General features: G+C 54.3%; 1 protein-coding gene across 6 annotated transcripts in view; it reads right to left on the bottom strand.

Moving 5' to 3' along the window:
* The window catches only part of GRIK4 (glutamate receptor, ionotropic, kainate 4), a 271,548-nt gene that overhangs the window by 181,749 nt on the left and 70,430 nt on the right, over window positions 1–19,369 (bottom strand). For 5 of the 6 annotated variants that reach the window (XM_014541801.1, XM_014541793.1, XM_014541818.1 and 2 more), the window contains exon 2: window positions 14,843–14,974. In XM_014541801.1, the coding sequence (XP_014397287.1) occupies window positions 14,843–14,924 (82 nt within the window). In that variant the 5' untranslated portion in view covers window positions 14,925–14,974. Of the gene's footprint in view, window positions 1–14,842; window positions 14,975–19,369 lie in introns of those variants that run through there. The other variant, XM_014541811.1, reaches the window with a different exon arrangement.

Genomic DNA, 19,369 nt, shown 5'->3' with positions numbered 1-19,369 from the left:
GAATTTTATTATTTCTTCAAGGTTCTTCACATACGTACACCTTAAGAAATATCAAGTAGGTGTAACATGTTCTCAAAAAATTAGGGTTGGCACGCAGAAGAATTTTGAGTCAGAGATTTTGCTGGTTTGGGCACGCACTCACAAAAAGGTTGCCACCCTGGTCTAGGCATTAACTACCTAAGTAACCTTCCGCGTCTGCGAGACGAGGGCGAGGTACAGCATCTACCTTCTGCTTCTCTCTGAAAGCTGAGGTGTCTTGGAGGCCTGGGCAGACCTCACTCATGCCCACCTCCCCCTCCGCTCTCAGAGGCTCCACAGAGGGGCACAGAGAGAGCTAACAGGGAGGTGCCTCCTGGGAGGGACAGAGCTCAGGGTCAGAGCTAAAAAAAATACGGGTTCAAATCCAGGGTCTTCCATGTTCCGGATGGTGACCTTAGGTTCTCCAACCCTCATTTCCATACCCAACATCAAACCTACCTCTGGAGATCATTGTGAAAATTAAACATCATAATCTACAGAAAGTGATGGACACGCATTAGGTGCTTAATGAACAGGATGCCATTCTATCTCCCAAGTACAGCCCTTTAAGGTGATGGTCCACCACCTCACTCAGCCCTCCTCCAGGTGGGAGCAGGCAGCCCAGCAAGAGGAAAATAAGCCCCGAAGGCCAAGGTGCCCACGGACCACCTCGTTCACTTCAGCAGATCATGCCTCCCTGTGTTGTACCGTTCATCAAGCCTGAGTCTTACCTTTTCATATTCAGAACATTGACCACAAATGTCCTACTCCCTGTATCTCCCACAGTGCCTCGCCCGCTGCAAGATATTGCCGGCACCAAGTCCCAGGGGACGAAGGAACAGGTTGGACCAGCCGCAGAGACCAGGTCTCCTAGTTCCTTGCTCACAGCAGCACTTTCCCACCTCACGTTTCCTAACGCACCAGAGCTCTCCCTGTCTGGAGGGATGACAGGCAGAGGAGTTGACAGTCTGCTGGGATTTGGGGGACACTGTTCTCTCCAGGACCCGTGGCAGTAAATAAACATATCACTCCAAGCCTAACCCATCAAAGCCCACAGGACAGGGCCTCAGATAACACTGTAGGTCCAGGTAACAGTCAGCTTAAGACCCCTGACATGTTATAAGTGGCCAGATTACTAAATCAACCTGATTCAGTGTTTCCTGTTACACAGCCCTTCCCAGCTCTCTCCCCTATGTCACAGGCTCAGTCACAGGCCATCCTCTACCCACAGAGGAAGCGTAGCAACTTCAGTGCTCTCGGTTGCCTGGTGCTCATGCAAAATGGTCGATCGTAGCAGAAATCAGGCAGCTCAGGCCGAGGATCGGAGTGAGGACAGCTTCCAAGGGCATGCCTGGTCCCCTGCAAGGCACTGCTCATGAGAAGGCCTTCCGGTGGCTCGGCTGCCCATCTTGCAGGCCATCCAAACTAAGAATAATGGTCCCAAAGGTGTCCACATCCTCATCCCCAGAATCTGAGAATGTGTCCCCTTCTACAGCAAGTGGGACTCTGCGGATGGACTTAGGCTGCACACCTTGAGATGGGAGGCGATCCTGGGTCATCCCCAGTCAGCTCAATCTAAGCTCATGAGCTCTTGAAATCAGAGGACCATTCCTGTCTGAGGTCAGGAGCTGCAATGTGAAAAGGATGTGACCCTGAGCATTGAGGGTGGAGGAAGAAGGACAGGAGCCCAGGGGTGCAGCAGACTCGAGGCACTGGGAATGGCCTCTGCTCACAGGTACAATGACATAGGAACTTGATTTTAAAGCTTCAAGGACTTTAATTCTGCCGACAACCCAAATGAGCAGAAGACAGATTCTCCCCTAGAATCTCCAGAAAGGCTCACGGCCCCACCTCCGACACCCTAGTTTTAGCTCAGCGAGACCCAGGCTGGACTTCTGACTTACAGACTGCAAAAGGATAAATTTGTGGCAATCCTATATAATAAAAGCCTAACATGCTAAGTGTCTGGTCGTCCGTTCAACCAATCAAAGCGTAATATGCTAATGATATGCTAAGGCCCCTCAAGTGCTTGCTATGATGTGCACTGACCATCAGGGGGCAGATAGTTGACCGGTCAACCAGTCGCTATGATGTGTACGGACCCCCAGGGGGTAGATGCTCCGACTGGTAGGTTAGCTTGCTGCTGGGGTCCAGCTGATTGGGACTGAGCGAGACGGGCTGGACACACCCTGGAGCCCTCCCATGATCCCTTCCCGGCTGGCCAACCTCCCATGTCCCTCCTCGGCCCCGATCATGCACCAGTGGGGTCCCTTGGGCTGGCCTGCACCCTCTTGCAATCCAGGACCCCTCGGGGGATGTTGGAGAGCCGGTTTCAGCCCAATCCAGCAGGCTAGGCCGAGGGACCCCACTGGTGCACGAATTCGTGCACTGGGCTTCTAGTTTGTTATAGTAGCCATAGAAAACTATGGTAATAATAATTATGGTAGAACTACTGATAAAAACTTATTAATTGGTCTCTTACTAATCATCAGGCACCATGCCAGCCATTTTACATACATTAATCACACATCAGCCTCAACAGTCATATAGGGTGAGGACTACTACTTCCATTGTATGGCAGAAAACAGACAAAGTGACTTGTCCAAGGTCACATGCTGAAACTAATTCAATCCCAAGTTTGTGTGACAATACAGACCATCCCCATAAAAGTTTCCATAAAAGTTGAGCAAACTTCTATTTTTTAAAGAAACAAAAAAGAACTAACATCTTTTACATATTACTAGACGTCATAGATTGACCACAGAGAGAGCAAGCTCTCATGGAGGCAATCCATGGATACTTCCACTCATCTGCACCCATTCTATCTCCAGCCTCGGTCCATTGGGCAGCCTGGATTCTGCCGGGAGCCGGTCCATCCTTGCTGTTTCAAGGGACCTGGCATATATGGCATACTGTTCTTAATACGTTTGCTCACCTTCTTGGCGCTATGTGTTTTAACCAAGGTCACCTCTCCGAGAAAGGTTGTTTCCCCAGGTAGGGATTTTTCCCTGAAGTTAGGGAGGGGATAAAACCCCTTAACTAAGTGCCAGGCGGGTAGTTAATCACTTTAACTACAAACAATCACACTTAAGCTACATAATCTTTACTCCCTGGAATGGAGATAAGAAACGCCCTAACCTTTGGAATAGAGATTGATAGGATTGGAATCAACTGGTATAAATACAGATGTAACAAGACAACAAGAGACAGAACCTAGAAACAGAACCTAGCGAGAGAACCTGTACACAGAACTTGGCTGGAGATCTTGGACAGAACTTGGCTGGAGATCCTGGAGGGAGAACCTCGCTATGCTGATGAACTGAACCCAGTCTCCATGTCATTCCTTCTTCGCCGACTCCGTCCACACCTTTGGGGACCCCTGGACCTGCTGGGGTTGGACCCCAACAGGATTCCTTTAGCACTCTCGCTTTTCCAAGTTGGCTCCAAGGGGAATTAGCATTCAAGCACCATTTCCAGGTAAAGGTCCCTTTGGTTTCAGAAACCCCTTTGGAAAGTTCTCTCTTCCCCGAGACTTCCGGTGGCTGCCCAGTTTGGGCGCCCCTCCAGTTCTCCTCCCACACTGGGGGAGGGGGGCTCTCCAGACCCCTCCTAGCAGAGCCTCCTGCCAAGTCCCTGGACTGCACGCTTCCCTTTCTGGCTGGGCTCCGATTCAGGTCCCCCCTGCCGCTGGGGGATTTATGAGTGCTGCCAACAAAGGGGCGATTCTTCCCCTTCCTGAGCAGCCCCTGCTCAAAAGACCATGTGCTACAAACGGGGCAGGGAGCACAGCTTGAAAGTCACAGGGGTGACACCAGGCAGGGAACCTCCCCATGCCCAGCTCCATCCCACAGGTGTCGCAGCAGCACCAGCTCTGTGCGTTGAGAGCAGCCCAGCCATGAAGAGCCGGGAGCACATTCCACAGGCAAGGCAGAGACCGAGATGCGCGCTTTTACCCAAAGGTCAGCCAGCAGGGCTTGGTGGGAATGGGCTGACAAGAGGCTCTGAGCCCAGAGACAGAGCCACCAGGCCGGAGCAGGGGCCTGGAAGGTGGACTGGAAGCCGATGAGGGAAGTGCCTGCCTCTGACCTGGGTGGTGGGGGTGGGGCACACCCTAACTGGAAACCCCATTCAGTGAAGGGTGAACAGAATGGTGAGTGGAACACACATACTGAGAGGAAGGGATAGTCCAAGGCACAAACGAGGAGTCCCTGGGAGAGAAAGACATGGGGGCCTTGGGATGACTGTGCTTCAGGCCTGACCTGCGTCCAGGGAAGAGCACCCGACCTGCATGTGCCGGAGGGACGGTGGGGCCAGGACAGGTGCAAGGCACAGAGAGACAGGTTTTGGTTCAACAGAAAGAAAAACCGGTAGTCAGAACTATTCAGAGGTGGAATGGGTTGTCCTGACACTGAGGAGACAGGAAGAAGCTAGGTAGATGGGGGCGGGACACAGGAGGAAGGACCCAACTCCGAGGAGTTACTGAGGCACCCCAACTGGGTGGGGAAGGAAGGGCATGAGCCTTAAAATGTATGGATATTGCTAAGACAGGCTGCGTGCAGAGAACCAATCACAAGGTAGTGAGGCATATAAACCAATCCCAGGGATGTTACTAAGGCAGAATTCTTTGAAAAGATGAATCAGGGGCTAACAAGGCTGTCTCCACTCCTAAATTAAATGGTGTGCACTTCCTCTTGCCCTCTCTCTTCTCCCTGGACACAATGGGTTCAGTGGGGTGCATATCCTGCGCCCACACGGCTCATGGCCATGGGGCCTCCGCACCTGGACCTATAGGCTTTAATTAGCTGGGATGCTGAACTACTCCCACTGCCACATGGGAAGGAAGCTCTGGACATGGGCTGCTCCTGGAACCCCAGCTGCACCTTTTCCTGGACTGGCTTTTCCCAATGAACTTCCGTTCCACTGACCATTTTTGTCTGAGTCTTCATTCTTCAATTTTGAGAGACAAAGAACTCAAACTCAACACCCCACATTCTGAGTTATCCTGGAGATGCTTTAACCAACTAAGATAGCTGGCCAGGGCCTTTCACAGCCCACATTCGGTTTCCACACCATCAGGCTTTGTGCCTCTAAGCGCCGGCAGGCAGGCAGGATATGTCCTGGGAATGTCTGTTGGTGGGCAACGGGCAGTGTCCTGGCCAACACGGGCAGCTTCTGAAAGAGCTGGAAGCGGTGGCAGGTCCAGCAGGGAGGCTGGGCTCCGATTCAGGTCCCAGGCTCCCCAAAGACTGAGCCCTGTGAGGCCTCCCCACAGTCCAGGCTCCGGCTCAGTCAGGATGTCAGTGAGGTTTCAGGTTTGAGGACAAGACACACGTGAGCACTACCGTGGCTACAGAGGCCAGGGTGCCAGGCCAGTGCTTGGATCTGAGGGACTAAGTGACACCATCAGCCACGGCTCCCTTTGGTACTGTCCTTACAGGGCTGGCTGGCACTTCCTCAGAATGGGGTCAAGATTAGCCCAGGTGAGGGGAGGGAGCTTGCTGCAGAGATGAGAGCACTTGGGGTGGGAGCCAGTGCAGCTCTCACAGGAACACTTGTTAAGAACTGCTTTTGTGTCACATGAAACATCATCATCTCTGCTTTCCAATGCCTTTCAAATGTGAGTGCCTTTTGGGACTTGCCTTGCGTCTGCATCATTCATTCATTCAGTAGATGTTTAATTCGCACCTTCTCCATGACTTATACGCTGGGAAATCCGCAGGGAACAAAAAAGAAAAGTGGGGTTTTCCTGATGGGAAGACTCAGACAATAAACATACAGAATCAGTTTATCAGATGGTGATAGTGCTATAGAAAAAATAAAGCGAGGAAGAGGGTGAGGGAGATGGGGGTAGGGAATGAGCACCGGAAGTGAGCGAGCCATGCAGAACCTAGGTGAAGAGTGTTCTGGGCAGAGAGGACAGTGCCAGAGCCCTGAGCAGGTGCATGCCTGGTGTCTCTACAAAAGCAAGGGCGCTCGTGAGCTGGGTTGGTATGGAGTGAGCAAGAGGCAGAGTGGAGGAGAGGAGAATAAAAAGTAACAGTGCAACGGGCAGGTCATTGTAAAGATTTTTGTCTTTAACTCTGAAATGAGAAGGCATTGGAGGACTTGAGCAAAGAACTGACATGATCCAACTTACATTTTAAAAGAGCCTTCTTGCTGACATTTTGAGAATCCAATGTGACAGGGCAAGAGAGAAGCAGAGAAGCTGGTAGGAAAGCTTTGCAGTCATCCCAGCGAGAGATAATACTGTCTTGGGACAGGAAGCAACAGTGAAGTTGTCAGAAGTGGCTGAATTCTGGATACACTTGGAAGGTAGAGCTGATGAAGAGGATGGGGTTTCCCAGAGACAGGACAAGCCTGCTTCCCAGGTGGCGCTCAGGCCCAAATGTGAAATGGCATTACAGTTTACAACCAGGGCGCAGGTCAGGCTTAGACGTCCGAGCGGAGAGGACCGCAGTGAGGATGAGTCTGGAGGTGTGGGGAGAGGGTGAACTGGAGGTGACACTAGAGCCACAAGCTTACAAAGCCATGAGGCTGCAGGAGGTCACTGGGCGCAAACCCACAGGCGAAGTGGAACCAGCAAAGGAGACTGAGAAGTGACCAGTGAGAGGCAGTGCAGGGACCAAGGTGGAGCGTGACCCTGAAGCCAAGAAAAGAAGTGTTTCCAGCCCTGGCCAGTTTGGCTCAGTGAATAGACTGAAGGATCCCGGGTTCGATTCTGGTCAAGGACACATGCCAGGGTTACAGACTCAATCCCCAGTGGGGGCCATGCAAAAAGCAGCCAATCAATGATTCTCTCTCATCATTGATGTTTCTATCTCTCTCTCCCTCTCCCTTCCTCTCTGAAATCAATAAAAACATATTTCTTTAAAAAAAAAATAAGTGTTTCAAGAAAGAGAGTTAAAGACTATATCAACTGCTCCCAGTAAAAGAAGGCTGGGGGACAGATGACTGGACTTAGCAATGTGGGCATCATCTTTGGGGGGAGGAACTCCTATGGATAAGATAACAGAGAGGAAATGGAGACAGTTTGAATAGGCAATTCTACAGATTCTCACTGTAAAGGGGAGAGAGACATAGGGGGTTAGAGCAAGAAAGGCGTGGCACCAAGGGCAGCTTTGAGATGGAAGATCATTCTGTCTTCTCTACCTCCCGGGGTCGTGGGCCCTCCACACGGGGTAATGGTTCCAGGTGGAGTTCTTGGCTCCTAGAAAGAGGTGAACTTACAGCAGGGTTTACAAGGGAAGAGACGGCGCTTGCGGGGGAGGGAGAAGCAGCTCCAGGCAAGCAAAGGCTGAGACTGACAGAGTGCCCCGGGTGCTGCTCATAACAGACACCATTCCACAGCACTTCCTGTGTGCCCAGGTGCTCTGATTGCTTCCTGTGTAGTACTTCCTGATTTCTGCTAAAACACGAGGTAGGGACGACGGTTACCCCGTGTTATCCATACAACTGAAACACTAAGAATAAGTTCTTGCCTAAGGTCATACAACTAGGAAAGTGTGGTGCTCAAAGTCAAACCCAGGAAGCATTGTCAGCGCAAGCTCCGGCATCAGACCCCCAGAACCTGCCCTCGTGCTCACCACCGCACACCTGCTCCATTTCCTCTTGCTCTCCAGGCCCCATTGGCTTGGAAGACACCTGAGTGAGCCAGGGCAGAAGGGACTGAGGGAAGAGGAGACACAGGTGGGGCCTCCTCCCGGGCTGCTGCAGACAGACACTCACACCCGTTATGCTGGCACCCTCAGCAGGGAGTGAGGGGCGCTGAGGATCTGTGGCTCATGTGCACCCTGGAGCATTTCAGAACAGCGAACCTCTCCTCTGAATTGGATGATGATAACGCAAGTCTCAATGCCCGAGAGAGCCCCAGTCAAGGCTGCAGAGCCTGAGCCTCGCACAGCACCACCGGCTGCCTCCCCAGCCAGGTCCACACTGAGCCTGCACAGCTGAACCTGACTGCTATGGGCTGTTACCTCCACAATATGCATCGGTGTGCTCTGCTAGCTCAGCCCCTGAGCTGACTGGGCCCTGCAACTCAGTTCAATGGGAAGAAAAACACCACAAAGATATAGAAGGGCCACCAGGTAGCCTGAGGGCTGTCTGCAGCCTCCCACCGCCCGTGACCCCTACAGCCCAGGTCCAGCCCCCATAGAGCCTATATGGCACGTGCTGCTCATCCAGACTAATGAGGACTACGTGTGACCATGCCTTGCCTGCAGCTGAGCTGGCGGCTGGGAGGCGACGTGCACCTCACTCACCCAGGCTCACCACGCAGGCCCTTGGCTCAGATCTGGCAGTGGCTCCCCTCACTGCCCATGCATCTTGAGTGCTTCCACTGGAGGCCACAGGGAGAAAGGGAACACCCAGACAGTCCACACCAAGAGACTAAAAAGGATGAGCAGGGCCTCGTGTCTTTATCAGGTCTCCCCAAGCAACAGGGCCCAATGGGGTCATGATGTAGATTAGGCGGACGGTGGCTCCCATGCTAAACTCTTCTTAGTGGCTGCTCATGAGGACACAGTGCTGATGGAACGCCTCCCTGTGTGAGCAGAACAGACCAGAGGCTAAAACATTCTATCAGAGAATCCCAGGCTGGAAGGGGTTTTAGAGGTCACAGGACCAACCCGCATTTGATGCTAAAGTCCCTGTCCATCTATCTCTGCCCAACTCCAGCTGTGGGACCTCAGTATCCATTTGTCTGGCAAACATTTTGTACATCAACCCAAAACCTCTCCAGAATGTTAATGACTCACTCCCCTCCCGGGACTCTGGACACACAAAAATGAAGACTGGTTTTTGAAACTATGACCAAATACCACCATGTCCACTCTCCTACACCACGTGCCCCTCTGCCAGGCAGGCCTCACTTAATGGCAGCAGATCCCGCAGACCACAGCACGTATGGTGGGGCAACACGAGAGCCCAGGGAGCTCAGGCAGCTGCAGCACAAATGCACACAGGCGGCCGCCTCCCACACGTATTGGGAAAGCAGCCTCTTATCTGTGGCTTTTAGTTAGGAAACAACAGCCCCATCCCTTCATCTCTGATACCCCAGCCACTGGGACCTTTCCCAGTTTCTTCCCAAAGATCACTCAGGATATGTTTAAGAAAACAACTCTCATTGCCATTACTTGCCTGTTCTCTTTAGCTCGGCCTGGTTTTGTGAGAGCTTGAGTTTGACAAACTGGCCCTGGTAGATTTTCGTCCTCATCCATCAATAATGTACAAGCAACAGGATATTCAGGACCCACCACCATAGCTGTCTCCTGGCTCAACTTGTCCACCCTGTGGCCCTCTGAGAGGCGTCCTTTACTCTCTTCCCTTTTTTTTAAAAAAAAATATTTTTTTATTGATTTCAGAGAGGCGCTGCCGAACACTTGCTGTGTGAGGCAGTGAGCGCTCCACCCCTCACTCACAGCATCTCATTTCATGCTCCCGAAGCCCCAAGAGGCACCTCTTGTCACCTCCATTGGAATGAGCTGGGCGGGTGAAGCAGTTTGCCCCAAGCCACACCACCTGGATGCAACCAAATCTTTAGACTTTAAAACCCATTTGTCCTTCACTTTCCTGAGCCCATGGATTTGAGGGCATTTCTAAGGGTATCATCTCCTGGAGGTGAGTGGGCTGATAACACACCCTGGCGGCTGGATGTCCATGCACAGTGGCCTCGGCTAGAGATGCCCAAATGTGTCATCCAGGCCCCCGTCCCCGCACCTGCCCGGTGTGTTGATACCACCTTGGCGAGCAGGGCTCTGCCCCTACGAGCAAGCTCTGGACCGTAAGTCTGTGTGTGTCTGCATCCAACGGACGGCCTTTGTGCCCTTAGGACATTATTTGTAGGTAAAATAATCAAAGAAAAGCAAGAGGCTATGTTAGCAGTAATGCTCCCATCCTTACATCTGTCACCGATGAACACGGTGCTGCATGTGACTGCTGTGACCCAGGGCTCTCCCCACAGCCAGGGTGCACTTGCTGCCAGAGAGTGAAGCAGAGTGGTTTTGGAGACAAGTCCAGTGTCAGTGCCTCTGCACCAGGATGATCCCGTCAAATCTCCAGCTGCACTGCCTCCCCCGAACCTACAGGTGCCTGGCCTGGGTGAGACACCTGGCCTAGCACCTGGCAGCGAGTGGGGCCATCCCAAGGGGGAGTGGGATGCGACCATTGATTATTGTTTAACACCACATCCTCGGCGCCTGATACTCAAAAGATATTCTCTCTCTCTCTCTCTCTCTCTCTCTCTCTCTCTCTCTCTCCTGTTTCCTCCAGGATGTCTGCCTCTGTTAGCACAGGTACAGCCAGAAGAAAGTACTTTAAAACAATGACAGCAAGCATGTTCCTGGGACCCAGGTCTCCGAAGGCCATGGACGCATCCGCCCTGACACGCACTGACTGCAATACCCCACTGCACTGGGTGCTGTGTCAGCGGGTTGCTCTCCCGTGCAGTTCAGCGACCGGTGGGAAAATACCATGACTATTACAGCACAACCAGTACGTGCTGAAACCAGGAAAATGGGAGAAAGGTAGAAAAAAGAGGAATTCTCCCTGTGAAGCACGCGGTGAAATGAGGACGGGCTATTTCAGCCAGTGATGGTGGTGGTGGTCGGGGAGGAGGAGGAATTTTGAGACCAAAGATGGGAGTGGGATGAAGAACTCACAGGCACGGCAGGAGATGGCGGCACCCCAGGGAACCCTCCAGATGATCTGAGACAGGAGCAGGCTGAAAGCCTAGGTTCCCTGGACTGACAAGTACTGAGTCCTTAATATGATCGGGGCGAGGGTAACGTTTACTAACATGAGAAACAGGACGGGAGGAACCCACAAGAGACAACTGCTGCCTGCCCGCTGCGGACAGTGATGCTGCTGCCCTAGCGCTGAGGGCGCAGCTGGCGGCCTGGGAGAGCGCGGTTGGAGGAGCGAGGAGACCGCTGGGTCCCGGGCCGGCTGCCAGCGCTCTGGCCACCTGCCTGCTGTGTTACCTTGGCCAAATCGCTGCCTTCTTTGGGCCACCTTCCTCATCTGTGAAGGTAGCAGGATGGGAAATGCTGTCCTTAGAATCCACTGTCACCCTAAGGAATGATGGTCCCTTTCAGTCATGGGGCCGGCGAGATAGTGGGGTCTTCTCAGAGCATTTATTAACTTTTGCTCCCAAAGTCACCACTCAGAGGACTAAGAGGGACAAAAGCAAACTTAAAAGACATTTTGATCAATGACTGGAGAGGCTGACATGTGTGAGAGTTTGGGGAGTTGGGGGGAAGCCTCACCATTATAAATAAAACCCCTTTCTCTTACCCCAAACCTCATTCCGTGGCTGGACACTGTGCTAGAGGTCAGGGCTGCATGGCCTCCTGTGCCTCACTGAGTGAAACTGCAGTCCCAGGCAGGGCCGTGGGTCCGACTGCCTTTCCACAAACAGCCATATTGTCCGTTGGAGGAGCTGGCTGAGGGTGGAGGCTCATCATCTGAGCCTCCCAGGCCCTACGCGTCGCCTCGATCTCGCAGCCATCAACTCTGAGGCTGGAGGTGGGAAGAAACCCCAGATAAAAATAAATGAGGAAAAAGGGACCAGGCAGACAGGGAAGCCAAGACAGTTTGCAGCATCTGGAAAATCTAGATGCCAAGCAGTTTGAGCCACTGGTAAGTCCCATTTTCCCTGAGCCAGGGACGCCAGAGGGTCAATAGCTTAAGTCAACCCACTCAGGGAGACAGATAACAGAAGCCCAATTAATGCCATTTGCCAACCACACCCAAGGACAGATGGAGTTAGGGAATAAATCTCATCTGGGTACATCTGCATAAAACTGATGGGCATTCTATTGAGATCCTCCCCTAAGACCTCCCTAAATGCTCAGCCTATAACACCCCTAAAGTGAAGGTCTAGCTCGCGCTTTCCTCCCAGGAGCACGCCTGCACCTCCACGCAGCCCCTTCTTCCCTCACAGGCACTTATCTCATAACCCTAAGGGACCCCACGAGGCTTGCAACCAGGGCAGCAGTGGGCAGCGGCAGCTCGTCCCAGGCAAACCCCCCACTCTGTCCCCAAGGCCCCCGTTTCTCTGACTTCCCAGCGAGCCGAAGCAGTGGCCCGGGCTCCTTTCCCATCTGCCCTGTTCCACGTCCCAGCTGTAGTAAACACCCTCTACAATCCGCTGCATCTGTGTATGTGAGGGTGCGCTCCTGTAATCTCTCCTTTTAGAATCCATATTGTTATAAGCCTTGTCCCATCACTTGGGGCAGCCGGCCGCAGCTGCAGAAGCAAGACAAGGTGAATCCCGGCCGCCTGACCCACCCGCGCACTCTCCTCCCTTGGCTGACTGGTGCACCCACCTCCGACCCTACAATTCACACTTCTCCCCTATATAAGGGAGCCCAACCACCCCTGGGGCAACACCACACACTGGGTCTGCCCACTGTAGGGAAGGCAATGAAATCTCTTAAACTCACAACGTTGCTTGGCCTGGCTCCTTTAGGTGCAGACCTAACTAACAAGTGTTGTGACATTTTTCCTGCACAAAGTCGAGAATCCACACCTTGCAGCCAGGTGGCCAAGGGCCAGCTCCTTGTGATTCCATGACCCACTTCCCCTCCTGCCCCCTCCTGTCCCCCCCTGTCCCCTCCTGCCCCCTCCTGTCCCCGCCTGTCACCCCTGTCTCCTCCTATCCCTGCCTGCCCCCTCCTGTCCCCGCCTGTCCCCTCCTGTCCCTGCCTGTCACCCCGTCCCCTCCTGTCTCTGCCTGCCCCCTCCTGTCCCCTCCTGTCCCTGCCTGTCCCCTCCTGTCCCCGCCTATCCCCGCCTATACCTCCTGTCCCTGCCAGCCCTCACCTGTCCCTTCCTGTCCCCCGTCCCAGCCTGTACCCACCTGTCCCGCCCGTTCCCTCCTGTCTCCTCCTGTCCCCTCCTGTCCCTTTCTGTCCCCGCCTGTCCCCACCTGTCCCTTCCTGTCCCTTCCTGTCCTCGCCTGTCCCTGCCCCACTGCAGATCCTCACTGAGCTGGAGACACCTCCTTTCCAACCGGAGGCTCTGGGAGAGTTAGAGCTCCTGGCTCCCAGATAGCCAAGGAGACAGACAAAGGGGTCTTGGCAGGGCTGGTTCGGTTTTCCTTCCTAGTTCTGCTCCGTGGCCTCGGCAGGAGCTGAGGCCCACATTGCCTGGCCAGGCAGTGGGGCCTGGTGGAAATCAGCCCGAGTGGCCAGGCATGAGCCCACACTGAGTCCAGAGAGTCTTGAGGAACCGGACAAGCAACGCTTGAGTGTGGGCTAGAGAGCCTGAGGGTGCCCTGGAAGCCCCGTTGCTGGTGCAGCCACAAGAAAGGAGCTGTCCGCTCACTGCCTGCTCCTCCAGGACAACAGAGCCAGGGTCAGGCCCCAGGCGCTGCCAGCTCCACTCCATCGGTTTCCGCCTCCCACAGGCGACAAATGGAAGTTGATGGTTACACTTTATCAGCTCCTTAGAGGAGGGGGACACCTTGCAGCAAACGCTGAGTAACTGTAAGCATCTTATAAAATACACATCTTAGGGACGTGAACCATTGTGCATTGCTGCTAAGCAAAAGTGAGTTGGGTGTTGGAGTTTCAGTGGAAATAAAGCATGCTCGCAGAGTGGCGAGCCCAGGGCGGTGGGGACACTGAGTCACGTGTCCCAGTGCTGAGTCCCACCCACCGCTGCTGTGGACCTGGGAGCAGGTGCCACCAGGTAACCTGGAGCAGCTGGAAGACCGGCAGCTTGGCCCTGGCCATGCGCCTGCCCTGGCCAGAGGCTTGCCCTGCCTCCCTCGGCTTCCCACTGTTCCAACTTCTGAGACCTCAGGGCCGTCCTAGCCCTAACTGGGGGGATTTGGGAGCTTTAAGCCAATTCCCTGGGACTCAGCGTTCTGACATCTTCCCCCTAAATCAGCTTCTAACCCTTTCGGGAGGAAGTTTAGAATCCAGGATCCTGCGTTGCTTACAGTGTTTACTCCCCACCTTCTCCAGGTGTGGATCCGCCTGGACACCCTGCCTGGTGTGTGGGTCCCTCCGGGCTCTTCCCCAGCCCCACCCCTCGGCCCTGCTGTCGGACAGACCTGTGTGACAACAGCCCACCTGCCTGGATGACTCCCCACTGACCTATCCACACTGACCCCTTCCCATATACACACAGATGCCCCCAAACCCTCACCCCCATTTTCCCAGGACATCAGGTCCCAACATGGTGTCTGCTGGGCTGCAATGCCCCCTGTCCCTGCGGCTGGGACTGTGTCCCCGGGACCCAGGTCAATAGTGCCTCCACCTGCAGCTGTGAGCCTCGCTCAGTTCCGGGAGGAGCCGGGGCTTCACAGGTGGTGGAGCTGAGCCCCCTCCTGGGATGGAGTGAGGCTGAGACCGCCCACAGTGAGTGGGACAAGGAGGAGAGTGTGGGACACATCACTGAGACGAGCCGGCTCCACCCCAGGACCAGGCCAAGGAAAGCAGATGCCAAGTCCAGGGCCCACCGCGCAGTAAGCCAGGGGCACCCCAAGCTTCCCTGGCCTCTGCCCAAGCACACCCCGAGGAAGCGTTCTTCCATTGACAAGATCATCTCTCTTCTCGGATCTCCCTGCACTTGGAATCCCCAGGGCCATCCCTCCTTCCCCTCAACTAACAGCTGCCCCTTTCGTGGTCACAGGCTGTCATGGAAACTTAGCAGCGTCATTATTCTCATCACAGTGGGCGCCTGCCAGCGGCTCCACCCCCACCACCCAGGCCCAGCCAAACTTGAGGGGACATAGTAGAAGGTCCCCTGTGGACACTTGGGGTGCTGAGAGTGTCACCTGGGCTAGCAAGCCCTGGGGTGCCGGCTGAGCTGCACTTACCAATCCTCAGGGCGTGGGGACTGCAGGCCACCGTCACAAGCCACACAGGAAGCAGCACCAGAGGTGCGGAGACTCGGGGCATCTTCTAGGAATCTTCATGGAGCCCGCTGCCGGCCTGGGCATGACATGACTCTGCAAGACAGGGCCGGAGCGGTGAGGCCTGCATCCCTGCCAGAGCTGCCCACTCAGCCCAGTGACCCAGACACCGCCCCACCCACCCAGCCTCTGCTGCAGTGCCCACACGGCTCTGGCCTCTGTCCTCCCTCTACAAGCTCAGGTTCGAATCCTTCCTCCCCAGCAAAGTGGGGCAGGCGGTGCTCTGGGGCCGAATGGTTCACAGGCTCCACTTTTTAAAAAACTCCAGTTGGGGGGGGTGGGATGGAGACCTTCATCTGCCATGGAGGAGTGACAGGGCTGTGCCCTCGCCCAGCCACACACGCTGCTCCCTGGGATGCCGGGAGCCGGTCCATCCTTGCCGTTTCAAGGGACCTGGCATATATGGGGTACTGTTCTTAATATGGTTGCTACCCTTCTTGGCGCTATGTGTTTTAACCAAGGTCACCTCTCCGAGAAAGGTTGTTTCCCCAGGTAGGGATTTTTCCCTGAAGTTAGGGAGGGGATAAAACCCCTTAACTAAGTGCCAGGCGGGTAGTTAATCACTTTAACTACAAACAATCACGTTTAAGCTACATAATCTTTACTCCCTGGAATGGAGATAAGAAACGCCCTAAACTTTGGAATAGAAATTGATAGGATTAAGGTCAACTGGTATAAATACAGATGTGGCGGGCAGCAGAAGGACAGAACCCAGAGTCAGAACCTAGACACAGAACCTAGACACAGAACCTAGAGACAGAACCTAGAGAAAGGACTTGGCTGGAGATCCTAGACAGAACCTAGAGACAGAACCTAGAGAAAGGACTTGGCTGGAGATCCTAGACAGAACCTAGAGACAGAACCTAGAGAAAGGACTTGGCTGGAGATCCTAGACAGAACCTAGAGACAGAACCTAGAGAAAGGACTTGGCTGGAGATCCTAGACAGAACCTAGAGACAGAACCTAGAGAAAGGACTTGGCTGGAGATCCTAGACAGAACCTAGAGACAGAACCTAGAGAAAGGACTTGGCTGGAGATCCTAGACAGAACCTAGAGACAGAACCTAGAGAAAGGACTTGGCTGGAGATCCTAGACAGAACCTAGAGACAGAACCTAGAGAAAGGACTTGGCTGGAGATCCTAGACAGAACCTAGAGACAGAACCTAGAGAAAGGACTTGGCTGGAGATCCTAGACAGAACCTAGAGACAGAACCTAGAGAAAGGACTTGGCTGGAGATCCTAGACAGAACCTAGAGACAGAACCTAGAGAAAGGACTTGGCTGGAGATCCTAGACAGAACCTAGAGACAGAACCTAGAGAAAGGACTTGGCTGGAGATCCTAGACAGAACCTAGAGACAGAACCTAGAGAAAGGACTTGGCTGGAGATCCTAGACAGAACCTAGAGACAGAACCTAGAGAAAGGACTTGGCTGGAGATCCTAGACAGAACCTAGAGACAGAACCTAGAGAAAGGACTTGGCTGGAGATCCTAGACAGAACCTAGAGACAGAACCTAGAGAAAGGACTTGGCTGGAGATCCTAGACAGAACCTAGAGACAGAACCTAGAGAAAGGACTTGGCTGGAGATCCTAGACAGAACCTAGAGACAGAACCTAGAGAAAGGACTTGGCTGGAGATCCTAGACAGAACCTAGAGACAGAACCTAGAGAAAGGACTTGGCTGGAGATCCTAGACAGAACCTAGAGACAGAACCTAGAGAAAGGACTTGGCTGGAGATCCTAGACAGAACCTAGAGACAGAACCTAGAGAAAGGACTTGGCTGGAGATCCTAGACAGAACCTAGAGACAGAACCTAGAGATAGTTAATCACTTTAACTACAAACAATCACGCTTAAGCTACATAATCTTTACTCCCTGGAATGGAGATAAGAAACGCCCTAAACTTTGGAATAGAAATTGATAGGATTAAGGTCAACTGGTATAAATACAGATGTGGCGGGCAGCAGAAGACAGAACCCAGAGTCAGAACCTAGACACAGAACCTAGACACAGAACCTAGAGACAGGACTTGGCTGGAGATCCTAGACAGAACCTAGAGACAGAACCTAGAGAGAGAACATGGCAAAAGATCCTGGACAGAACCTGGCTACAGAACTTGGCTGGAGAACCTAGACAGAACATGGCGGGAGAACCTGGATAGAACCTGGCTGGAGAACCTAGCAAGAGAACATGGAGACAGAACCTGGCTGGAGATCCAAGACAAAACCTGGCTGGAGAACCTAACCAGAACTTCGCTGGAGATCCTGACCAGAACTTGGCTGGATCCTAACCAGAACTTGGCTGGAGATCCTGGCTAGAGATCCTGGCTAGGGTGCTGATCAACTGAAGGCTGTCTCCGTGTCATTCCTTCTTCGCCTACTCCGTCCACACCTTTGGGGACCCCTGGACCTGCTGGGGTTGGACCCCAGCACTGGGAGGCATGGGAAGAGCCGGTTCAGCCATCCTCGTGCACCCGCTGTGCCTTCATGAGGAGCCTCCTGATCCCTCAGCCAGTCCCCTCACCGGCTCAGCCACCTGTCCTGGGAGGTGGAATCGTGGCCTCAGGCAAATAGAAGCTCCCTGCTCCCCTGGCCGCCGGGCTGAGGAGGGCCTGCTCCCATGTCAGCTCCTCCCCAGCCCAATGGGTAGAAGCGCTCCCCCAGGGGTCAGCGGTTTCCACACCTGCTCCTGCCACCTGCCGAAAGCGACCCTCCCCATCCTCCTCCCAAACCCCTCTCCTCCTGCCCAGGGCAGGGGACCTCTGATGTCAAAGCAGCACCTCCAGGGGCTGCCTCACGGAGGGCAGCAGTGTGTGTCCCCCGCTGAATCCTTTCCAACCCTTGAGGCCAGAATCTGTGGCCGCCAGCTCAGCCCCCTCGTGGGGTAAGGGCGGCTGGTGAGCACCAGGCCCTGCTACTCCTGGGTCGCCCTGGGCTAGGAAAGCAGTATTAACACAGCTCTCCTTCCACCACCCACACAGACACTCCATAGGAGCGTGGGCCAAGACAGGTCAGACTTCCCGAACAGCTATAGCCAAAGGCCGAGCACATTTAAAAAGGCCTCAGCTTCATTGGGCTTCAGGAAAATGCCACTTTAAACCACAACAGGGAACCAGTCCACATGCACCAGCTGCCTCTTTAACAAAACAGGGCCAGATGTCACAGTAGATGGGACCCTCGTGTGGTGTCCCTGGGAGCACACAGTATAGCCATCTCCTGGAGCTGCTCACCCCAGCACCAGCAGCTCCTCCACAGCCCACAGCCCAGCACCAGCAGCTCCTCCCACAGCCCACAGCCCAGCACCAGCAGCTCCTCCACAGCCCACAGCCCAGCACCAGCAGCTCCTCCCACAGCCCACACCTCAGCACCAGCAGCTCCTCCCACAGCCCACACCTCAGCACCAGCAGCTCCTCCCACAGCCCACACCTCAGCACCAGCAGCTCCTCCCACAGCCCACACCTCAGCACCAGCAGCTCCTCCCACAGCCCACACCTCAGCACCAGCAGCTCCTCCCACAGCCCACACCTCAGCACCAGCAGCTCCTCCCACAGCCCACACCTCAGCACCAGCAGCTCCTCCCACAGCCCACACCTCAGCACCAGCAGCTCCTCCCACAGCCCACACCTCAGCACCAGCAGCTCCTCCCACAGCCCACACCTCAGCACCAGCAGCTCCTCCCACAGCCCACACCTCAGCACCAGCAGCTCCTCCCACAGCCCACACCTCAGCACCAGCAGCTCCTCCCACAGCCCACACCTCAGCACCAGCAGCTCCTCCCACAGCCCACACCTCAGCACCAGCAGCTCCTCCCACAGCCCACACCTCAGCACCAGCAGCTCCTCCCACAGCCCACACCTCAGCACCAGCAGCTCCTCCCACAGCCCACACCTCAGCACCAGCAGCTCCTCCCACAGCCCACACCTCAGCACCAGCAGCTCCTCCCACAGCCCACACCCCAGGACTAGCAGCTCCTCTCAGAACAATGGAAACATAGGTGTGTGCCCACCCAGGACGGACAGAATGTCCACAGCGGCACCCTCAAGACCCCCAAACTGGAGACTAGCCAGAAATCTAGGAGCAAAGTGGAGAAAAGTCATGTATGGAATGGTGTGTGGAAATGAAAATGACTAATGATGAATCTCATAAACATCATATTGAGCAAAAGAAAGCAGGCACAGAAGAACATGTCCAGTGTGATCCTACTCACACAGTACAGAAGCTGCCTGCGCTGCCAGCAGCCACCCTTGGGGATAGCGGTGATGGAGGGGCCTGCGGGGTGGCCTGCGGGGTGGCCTGCGGGTGCCAGTGACGGTCTAATTCTCACTCTCGGTGCTGGTAACACAAGTGTGTCCGCTTTGTGAAAACGCATTGAGCTCAATGCTTGTGGTAACATCACTTTCTGTGAGCTATACTTCAGTAGAGTTGTATGAAT

Source organism: Myotis brandtii, unplaced genomic scaffold, assembly GCF_000412655.1.
Source record: "Myotis brandtii unplaced genomic scaffold, ASM41265v1 scaffold1074, whole genome shotgun sequence".
NCBI lineage: Eukaryota > Metazoa > Chordata > Mammalia > Chiroptera > Vespertilionidae > Myotis > Myotis brandtii.
This window is presented reverse-complemented; position numbering and strand designations above follow the sequence as displayed.